At 40.4% G+C, this 10,588-nt stretch overlaps 1 protein-coding gene across 2 annotated transcripts in view; it reads left to right on the top strand.

Moving 5' to 3' along the window:
• Positions 1-5,096: 5,096 nt before the first annotated feature.
• The window catches only part of synj1 (synaptojanin 1), a 64,487-nt gene continuing 58,995 nt past the window's right edge, over positions 5,097-10,588 (top strand). Inside the window, exon 1 of one of the 2 annotated variants that reach the window (XM_087131050.1) lies at positions 5,097-5,374. In XM_087131050.1, coding sequence (XP_086987176.1) covers positions 5,248-5,374 — 127 coding nt within the window. In that variant the 5' untranslated portion in view covers positions 5,097-5,247. The remainder of the gene's footprint in view (positions 5,375-10,588) is intronic. The other variant, XM_022239265.2, reaches the window with a different exon arrangement.

Below are 10,588 nucleotides of genomic sequence, written 5' to 3'. Positions count from 1 at the left end.
TTTTTGCGTAAACCTCACACAGTGGCACTTGCCATGTTCAGCCCCGGCTCAAAAAAGGCTCCATATATCCTATTCTGAAAAATCAAAAATTCCTTCAGATCTTACAATCGTGGTATCATCTGAAAGGGCGCATCTCCTCTTTCGATTCATGAGAGATTCATCACCATATGTTTTTTAGTTTCGGAACTATCTGGAAAAGAAAGCGCAAGTTTGTGTACAAATGCTCGATTTGTTTGCGTAAATCTGACATATTCGCACTTCCCGTGTTCAAGCCTAACTCAAAGAAGGCTCCGTATATACGGTTCCAAAAAAGCAAAAATTCTTTCAGATCTGACAATCGTGGTGTCATCTAAAAGGGCACAAGCTCCTCTTTCGCTTCGTGCAAGATTCATCTCCATATGTGCTTTAGTTTCGGAAATATCTGGAAAAGAAAGCGTGCATGAGTTTGTGTGGATGTGGTCGATTTTTTGCGTAAATCTCACGTACTTCCACTTCCAGTGCTCAGGCCAAACTCAAAGAAGGCTCCGTATATGCGATGATGAAAAATCAAACATTCTTTCAGATCTGACAATTGTGGTGTCATCTGAAAGGGCACATGCTCTAATTCTTTCAATTCATGAGAGATTCATCTCCATATGTGCTTTAGTTTCGGAAATATCTGGAAAAGAAAACGCGAGTTTGTGTGGAAATGCTTGATTTTTTGGGGTAAATCTGACAGGCTGTCCACTAGCCGAGTTCAGCCCGGGAGAAGAAGGCTCCGTATAGGTGATTCTGAAAAATCAAAAATTCTTTTAAATTTAACAATCGTGGTGTCATCTTACAGGGCACTTGCTCTTCTTTCGCTTCGTGTAAGATTCATCTCCATATGTTCTTTAGTTTCGGAAATATCTGGAAAAGAAAGCGCGAGTTTGTGTGGAAATGCTTGATTTTTTGGGGTAAATCTGACAGGCTGTCCACTTGCCAAGTTCAGCCCGGGAGAAGAAGGCTCCGTATATGCGATTCTGAAAAATCAAAAATTCTTTTAGATCTGATAACCGTGGTGTCATCTTACAGGGCACATGCTCTTCTTTCAATTCATGAGAGATTCATCTCCATATGTGCTTTAGTTTTGGAACTATCTGGAAAAGAAAGCGCAAGGTTTTTGTGGACATGCTTGATTTTTTGGGGTAAATCTGACAGGCTCTCCACTATCCGAGTTCAACTAAGGAAAAGAAGGCTCCGTATATGCGATGATGAAAAATCAAAAATTCTTTCAGTACTGACAATCATGGTGTCATCTTACAGGGCACATGCTCTTCTTTCGCTTCGTGCAAGATTCATCTCCATATGTGCTTTAGTTTCGGAAATATCTGGAAAAGAAAGCGCAAGTTTGTGTACAAATGCTCGATTTGTTTGCGTAAATCTCACATATTCACACTTCCCGTGTTCAAGCCAAAGTCAAAGAAGGCTCCGTGTATGCGCATCTGAAAAAGCAAAAATTCTTTCAGATCTGACAATCGTGGTGTCATCTTAAAGGGCACACGCTCCTCTCTTGATTCATGAGAGATTCATCTTCACATGTGCTTTAGTTTCGGAAATATTGGCAAAAGAAAGTGCGAGTTTCTCTAGAAATGCTTGATTTTTTTGCGTAAATCTTACATGCTCTCCACTATCTGAGTTCAGCCCTGGAAAAGAAGGCTCCGTATATGCGATTTTTAAAAACTCAAAAATTTTTCAAGATTTGACAATTGTGGTGTCATCTGAAAAGGCACATGCTCCTCTTTCGATTTACCCTAGTTTCATATCCATATGTACCTTAGATACTCAAATATCTCCAAAAGAGTATGCAAGTGTGTGTGCAACTGCTTGATTTTTTGTGTAAATCTGAGGTGCTGTCCACTTCCAGAGTGCAGCTGGGTCTCAAAGAAGGCTCCGTATATGCAATTTTAAAAAATCAAAAATTCTTTTAGATCTGACAATCGTGGTGTCATCTGAAAGGGCACAAGCTTGTCTTTCGACTCATGCTAGTTTCACAGCCATATTTGCCTTAGATACTCAAATAGCTCCAAAAGAATGCGCGAGTAAGTGTGCAACTGCTTGATTTTTTGCGTAAATCTGACATGCCCTCCACTATCCGTGTTCAGCCCAGCTCAGAGAACGCTCCGTATATACTTTTCTGAAAAAACAAAAATTCTTTTCGATCTGACAATATCGTGTTGTCATCTTAAAGGGCACATGCTTCTCTCTCGATTAATGCAAGATTCATATCCACATGTGCTGGTCTGCGTTTCCCGTGTTCAGCCCCGCTCAAAGAAGGCTCCGTATATGCGATTCTGAAATATCAAACATTTTTTCAGATCTGACAATCATGGTGTCGCCTGAAAGGGCACATGCTTCTCTTTCGATTCATGATAGATTCATATCTACATGTGCTTTAGTTTCGGAAATATCTTTAAAAGAAAGCGTGAGTTTATGCATAACTGCTGGATTTTTTTTTTTTTTGCGTAAATCTGACACACTCTCCACTTCCAGAGTCCAGCCGCGCTCAAAGAAGGCTCCGTATATGCGTTTCTGAATAATCAATTTTTTTCCAGATCAAACAGTTAGTGTGCCATCTGAAAGGGCACATGCTCCTCTTTCGATTCATGCAAGATTCACACCCTTTAGTAGGCCGACCGAGCACCATCCCCAAATTGCCTTGGCTCTCCGAGGTTGTGGCAATAGAAATTCCTTGAGCGATGCCTGGCGCAGACTTAATCCTCACCAGAACAACTATACCTGGTTCAGATACTTCTTGTTTCCAAAGCTAGGCTGGATCGTTTTGACATTCCTCTCAGTCTTATTTCCAGTATTTGCAAATGCGAAAGTCATCCTTGCTCTCTCTCTCTGATCATGCTGCTGTTTCCCTTTCTATTATTACGCCGAGTAGCCGTATTAAAGGGAGCGCCTATTGGCACTTCAATAATTTGCTCTTAGAAGACCACAATATTGCGAGATAATTCATCTCTTTTGGTCGAATTGGCGTTTGGAAAAACCGACTTTTAGTAGTATTTGCTCTTGGTTGGACCTTGGTAAAGTTCATATAAAACAGCTTACTCAAAATTACTCCCTTGGCATTGCCAAAGAAAAACGGAGAATTTTTCAAGAAATAAATTCTCACATTGACGATTTACAGTCCGCGTCAGACGTCACTCCAGAAATGCAAAAAGTCTTGCAAGAGCAAAAGGAAGAATTAAATACGTTTCTTAAAAATAGAGCACAGGGCGCCCTCGTCAGATAGCGCTTCCAACACATTAACGAGGTGGACACGAGTTCGTCGTACTTTTATAATCTGGAGAAAACCCATTCTCAATCCAAATCTATCTCCTGTCTCCGTCTTTCTTCGGGATCTCTAACTGAAAATCCTGAGGAAATCAAAACTGAATGTTGGAGATTTTATAAAGAATTGTATAGTTCTGTGCCAACTGACGAGGGCGCCCTTGAGCACCTCCTGCAAGACTTATCTAAACTCTACTCCGAGGCTCCTCTGCAGCTCGAGGAGCTTGCAATTGATGTTGTTGTCAAGCATCTTAGCAAAAACAAAACACCCGGTATCGACGGCCTCACTTCAGAATTTTTTGTCTCTTTTTGATCACTTTTCAAATATGACCTTTTTGAAGTACTCCGGTTCGCTATCGACTCTGGGAATCTCCCCAAATCGTTCAGCAAAGCCGTCATTACTTTCATTCCCAAAAAGGGGGATCTTGCAGATCTCACAAATTGGCGACCGGTTTCGCTTATTAACACAGACTACAAAATCTATGTTAAGCTGCCTGCCAACCGTTTAAAACAATATATTGGTGATGTTATTCATGAAGATCAATCATACTGCGTCTCTGGACGAACTATTCACGATAACCTAAATCTGATAAGGGACTTTATTCTCTGTTGTAATAATAATGACTTACCTTTAGCCGTGGTCAACCTAGATCAAAAAAAGCCTTTGACAACGTTGACCACAGCTACCTTTTTAACACAATGAGAGCCATGGGATTTGGGGACAAATTCCTCGAGTGTCTCGGCCTGTTGTACAAAAGCGGTGAAAGCCTCGTTGAAGTCTTCGGTTCTCTGACGGATGCCTTTCCTTTTAGGAAGGGAATTCGTCAGGGTTGCCCGCTTTCCGGGCTCTTGTACGCAATAGCTGTTGAACCCTTTGTTCACACCCTACGACGTGAATTGCAGGGCAGCGGTTTACTTATTCCAGGCACGGATAAGTACTGCTCGGTTTCGGCCTATGCGGACGACATCACAGTCTTCGTTACCAACGATGTCAGTTTCGGTATAATTGAAAACACTCACCAATTGTATCAAAGGTCCTCTGCTGCTCGCCTTAATCATGATAAATCCAAAGGGTTATGGGTCGGTTCGTGGGCCGATAGAATTGACAAGCCCTTAAACTTCCTATGGAACAGTCAAGCTCTTGTTTTTCTGGAGTTCATCTGGGAAACAATAACACGTACACCCAGAAAAACTGGACTAATTGCAAAGAAAAACTACAAAAAACACTATCTACTTGGCATCCGGTTGGTGACTGTTCTGTCTTTCAAAGGAAAAATTCTCGTCGCCAACCAGCTTCCTGCTTCCAAATTTTTTCATCCTTTAGCAGTTCTCTCCTGTCCTCAAAGTACCATAGATGAACTCCAAAACATGCTTGTCTATTTTATCTGCTCCGGCAAGAAACATCTCCTCAAGAGACAGCTTGTTTACCAAAAACCAGACAAAGCCCTGACTTGGCCTAGCCTACCTCCAAGCACGTAGCCTCGCTTTCAGATTCAATCGCATACAGCGGTTTCTTCAGTTTAATTCTCATCCTTGTTTTCTTCTAATGACTTACTATCTTCAACAACATAAACAACTAAACCTTGGGTACCAAATGCCCACACCGGCAATTTAAACACTTCAGGCCCACAATCGCAGATTGGTACACGCAGCCTGATATGGAGACTTTCCTTCGGTTGTGCCGTAATTAGGCCGGTACCCGCCGCGCGCGGCGCCCTACAGTCTGCGTTGTGATTCTACATATGCATACATGTAGCAAAGATTGTATAGCGCCGCTATACAATCTTTGCATGTAGGCCTACATGCATATAACATGATAACCCAGCAAAGATGCTGGCGCGGCGTTATATAGTGTTTGGTCCAGAGATCCACAGAACGAGGGTCATGTACATGTACGCGGCCATTTTGTTCTACTTCTAATGATATCACTGCTTCGAGCTCGACCTAAAAATGGCACTAACTTTCGGCAAATCTTTCAAAATTTACCACAAAGTAGAACCACCGTATTCTGTGATCTTGGAAACAAGAAAAAGGCAAGAGACCCTTCTCTTCGAATCCGATGCTGTGGCTGTCCTAAGTAAGTTACTAGGCCTACATCATACATGTACGTAGGCATACAACGACAAACTATGCTACAACCCCTCCTTCCTCCATGCTACAAAACAACAATGTATGTACAAGGGCGGACTTGGGTACTCAGGTACTGTACATGTACTGTCTGTCGCCTTGTCAGGGGTAGACGTTGATCCCGGCTCTGTCCACGCACCAGTAGCCTGCCTAACCCCTAGGCTATAGTGTACATGTACAATGGGAATCGTAAATTTGGGGACCCTGTTGCTGTACATTAGAAGGGAGTGGTCGTACTAATTACCATCAACACGCAACGGACCGGCAATAGACCGTCAACACACATCAACACAGCGTCAAAACAGTGCCAACACCTCCAAATTATGTTAAAAATCAAAAGAAGTGGTACTCGACCGCAATATATTTGCCGAAAGGATATCTTGGCTAAACTTCAACAGGTCAGACTCAGGAAAATTGCTGTTTTAATTTGGCCCAAATCACCTCCTTCAACAATGCTTCAACCGGCTCAGAAATCAGCAGCCGTGTTGCCTCCTGGGCAGTTTGGACCTTACCATTTTGACAGTAATTGTGTTAAATAAAATCTATGATGTTGTTTTGGCTATTGATTTTTACTCTTTTATAAATTTTTTTAATTTACAGCATATCCACACCTACGTGTAAATGGTACACTCTAAGCTCCATGAGGAGGCAAAATGGCTGCTAGAGATTACTTTTTTCGTGTGAAAAAATTCCAATTTGTAAACTGATTTGTGACCTCCAACTACTGGAAAGTCCCTTTCAGCCCAAGTATTACACCTCTATGCCTCTTTTGTCGATTGAACTTGTGTTTTCAGGAAGTTGAAGCTGTGTTGACATTACTATTGTGTGTTGACAGTGTGTTAACGGTAATTAGTAAGACCCGAAGAGAGTTCTCTACGTGGGACTGACTGGCATCATGCTTAGGCCAGAAAAAAATAGTTGTGTTTCCCTTTTCATGGCAGCTGAAAATAAGGTAGGTAGGAAAAATTTTTTTGAACTTTTTTTATGCTGATTCAAAAGTGTGGTACATGTTGTTATGCATACCAATACATATAATAATCTTAACATGTATACAATACATGTAAAATGAGATCAGGTTTGCTTGTTTGAAATTAAAGGAATATGTACGTACATGTATGCAGAAAAGTTTTCTTTGTATAAGAAAATAATTTATCCCCCCAAAATAAATTGCTGCAGTAAAATTATAATTATAATTTAATTATTTATAGCGGGGGCTACTTGACTAAGGTATGACTTGGCTCGGGAACGAGTTGACCCGAGCACGACTTGACTTGGGGACGATTTGACCAAAGATGGTATAGCGCCGCGTAGCTAGAAACCTTGCCAGGAACATCAGTCTGCATCGTTTGTCAAGTGATTTGCTTGCCCGACCCAGTGCAGCAAGATCCAATACCATGTAGCATGAACAGGTAGACTTTCTCCAAGGCTAAGTGGCCTGAGAGATCGAGAGTCGGAAGTAACCAGACACCGCAAGCTCCAACAGTTCTTGGTACAGTCGACTCCCGTTATTACGAGCTCGGTCATAAAGATAACCTGGATGCAACGAGCATATTCCTCCAGTCCGGAACAATTTGTGTTCATTGCTATGGAGAAATATTTGGTTATTATGTGCACGGATATCGCGAGACTCCGCCTACAACGACGATTTGTGCCGACCCCGTGCGAGCAAAAGTATTGTTCTCATTTACAGCGACTTTTTCCAAACCGTATTATCTGCAGCTGTCAAGGACAAATCTTTTGTCCCAATTCAGGCATTATACGTTTTCCCAATCTGTCAACGCCTTATCAATGCACCTTTGGAAGAACTTCAACGTAATGTTGTTTCATTTCGCCGATCTTTAATCAATGACATTACACCTTCTCTTGTCCCATTTCATTAAATGCAAATCTAATGTGAAAACGCATCCCCCTTAAAACAGGTGCAGAAAATATGCCATACAAAAAGCATCAACATAATCCGAAGCTATTATTTGCATGTATAAAAGAAAATTCAACTAGAAAAATAATCTCATCTACATCTCAACAAAAACCCCGGACATACTGGTAATAATGGCGCCCTCTTTTGACTGGTTTTAGCCAATTCATGACAAAAGCAAAACGTACACTCGGGACGTGTGATGTAGATGTACTTACATGTACCGGCACGGACTTGAATGTTTCTTCTCACTTGGCTATTCCTCTTGACTTCTTCTGATCCAGGTTGTCAAATATTTGACTTTTAAATGTACTTTATTTATATCATTTTATTCATCAACATTAGATAAAAATTTAGCATTAATAAGAGACACATACATGTAACATCATCTTTTCATGTGTTCGGCGTGTGGTATCGGTGTACCTGTACATGATTACAACAGACATGTACGTGGCTATAAACTTGTACAAAATGAGTGTGAAAAATTGCGCTCCGGTTTTAATGACGCTCCGGCTATAATGACAGAATTGTGAAAGTCCGCTGGCCCTCGTAATAACGGGAGTCGACTGTATTTCTACATGCAGACGTAGGCCGTGAAATACATAGGCCTACTACTACAGTACATGTACACACTGTAGATTGTACATGTACACTGTATATGAACACGTACAATTAGCATTAGCATTAATAAAGTTTGGGCTGCATGTTTACATGTACAGTGTACATGTACATATCTGGGTGTAGATTACTGGTATGCCAATCAATTCTGCCATCGCAAACTTTTGTATAATTTAATATATCCCTTCTTGGTAGTTGGAGTAACTATATGTAAGACCCTACAGTGTACATGTACAGGTACATGTACATGTATGTAAAAATTGCCTTTTAAAACATTTGGACATGGTCGGTGGTAGTTACTATCCACAGTTCCAAAAACCCTTCACATGGAAGCCTTCCTTACCATTATTTGATTTCACTCAAAATACATGTAGCTTGTATCCCAAATCAAAATTCCCAGATTTCACCTCTAAAACAATCCTTAAACTGGTGTGTGTTTTGGTGACTCCTAACCAGAACCATTCTCGTGAAATCAGAGTAATAACTAGGAACATGTTAAGGGTGGCCCACAAAAACTAGAAACTAGAAATGGTTCCATCATCTGATGGAGGTACATGTATATGATGTAAGTGCAAGGAAGCAGACAACTTAGATGAGCATAATTTCCGCTCAATATTTGGCATGTTTCTCACTGATGCTGCTTTTTCTTTCCACATGCTAGAGTCGGTTTGATTTGCTACATGTAACAACAAATTTTGAAATCTATAATTCACTCTTTGAGGGGCAGCAGAATCTTATCTGTTTATTTTCCGGCAGTTTGGTCCGGTGCTGAACCATCTCCAACCTTCGGTTCTTGTTTGGTTGGAACAATGATGTCACAGAGGCATAAACAAGTTGCAAAAATTAGCCAATGACCAAAGCTGAAACAAGTTCATGGATTTGGTCACCAAACCACGCTCCTGTTCAATAAGCCCACTTTGAGTGGTTAGTGGTAATCAATTACAGGTTCAGGCAGCTTAAACTTGCACGGTTGTTGCATTGTTTTCATTCTGCCATTATACAAGTTCAATTGTTTTTCATGTACATTATGTCACATTGAAACAATTTTTCATATTTTCAAAGTAAATTCAGTGACCATTTCAAAAAGAACAGGTTGCATATGCAATTAGCTAAAGGACAACCTGTGATGCATACGGTTGAGTACATGTACATGTATATATGAGGGCAAGTGTGAAAATGCTTTAGACAAGGTTCCAGATAATAACATGTACATGTACATGAGAGTTACATGTACATGTATTTATTTATTTTATTTATTTATTCTGATATCCAACAGCGGAGATCCGCCACTAACAGGTATCATGGAAAACAAAACAAAAAACAACTAATAATAAAAACTGACTTACAGGGTTAAAAAAAAGGGACAAATCCAAATTACTTGTAAATAAATAAATAATTGTACAAACATAAACTTGAGTAAATACATACATTTAAGTTAACTCAGTGTAAAACTGGCTAAACCTGTGGCAGTTTACATGTACATAGTTGAGTTATGAGTGCGAAGAACTTCTGTAAATCTCTGTACGGAACGAATTCGATGTACATGTAAGCGCCCCAAACACATTGCACATCTCTTGGAGTCGGTTGTAGGCAGTTGAAATCCTTGAAACAAAGCCTTGCTTCGTTACCTCCACCCAGCTCCACGGATCATGCATGATGTGTTTGGGAGCAGATCTGGTTCAGCATTCTGGAACATGGAGGGAAAATGGGTTAACGGTAGTTAAATTGTAATGGTTACGGATATGTTTGTAGAGGAATAAGCAATCGTTGACTGTTCTACTCTGGACAAGAGTTGGTAAATTAAACAAGTCACACAGTTCAGAGTAAGATATAATACGACGATGATTGTGTAGGACCCTATACATAAACATTAAATAACGCCGTGGCAGTCTTTCCAGTCGCTCAGATTGTGAGTGAGAAATAGAATTAAATACTACTGTGCAATATTCCACTTGGGGTCTTATGAGGGAGCAGTACAGTGTACGAAGTACATGTACATGTTCACTTTTACAGTGTCGGAAGTTTTGCCACAAAATCAACATGAGATACAAAATTTAACCTGTTGTCTATAAAAATTCCAAGATCTCGCTGAATAGAAACACGGTTCAAAACATAATCAGATATAGCATAGCGATACACGACAGGTTTCCTTTTTAATGTGATTCTCATTACAGAACTTTTCTGCAGGTTAAGATTTAATTTCCACATTGTACACCACCTAATTTTGTTAAATCATCTTGTAAAGAGACACAATCATTATCATTAAAAACCTGACGAAAAACTCTCATGTAATCTGCAAACAGTAGTGATCTATTTGTAAGACTTGATGGTAGGTCATTAATAAACAAGGTGAATAACAATGGACCTAACACTGAGCCCTGACATGCCTGAGGGACACCTGCAGGGACTGGATACAAGCTGGAACATTCACTTTCAACAACCACTCGATGTTTCCTATCAGTTAAATAGCTACGTAACAGGTTAAGTAACCGAGGATGTACATGATAAGATGCAAGTTTGTGAAGTAAAAGATGGTGGTTGACCCGATCAAACGCTTTGGATAAATCAGTGTAAACCACATCCAGCTGGCCACCCCGATCAACAGCAGAATAAGCTTCCTGTGATAAGGTA

This window comes from Acanthaster planci, linkage group LG21 (assembly GCF_054643075.1).
Source record: "Acanthaster planci isolate LZ-2023a linkage group LG21, COTS_SCS, whole genome shotgun sequence".
Lineage (NCBI taxonomy): Eukaryota > Metazoa > Echinodermata > Asteroidea > Valvatida > Acanthasteridae > Acanthaster > Acanthaster planci.
The sequence above is the reverse complement of the archived record's forward strand: the minus strand, read 5'-3'. Positions and strand labels throughout refer to the sequence as shown.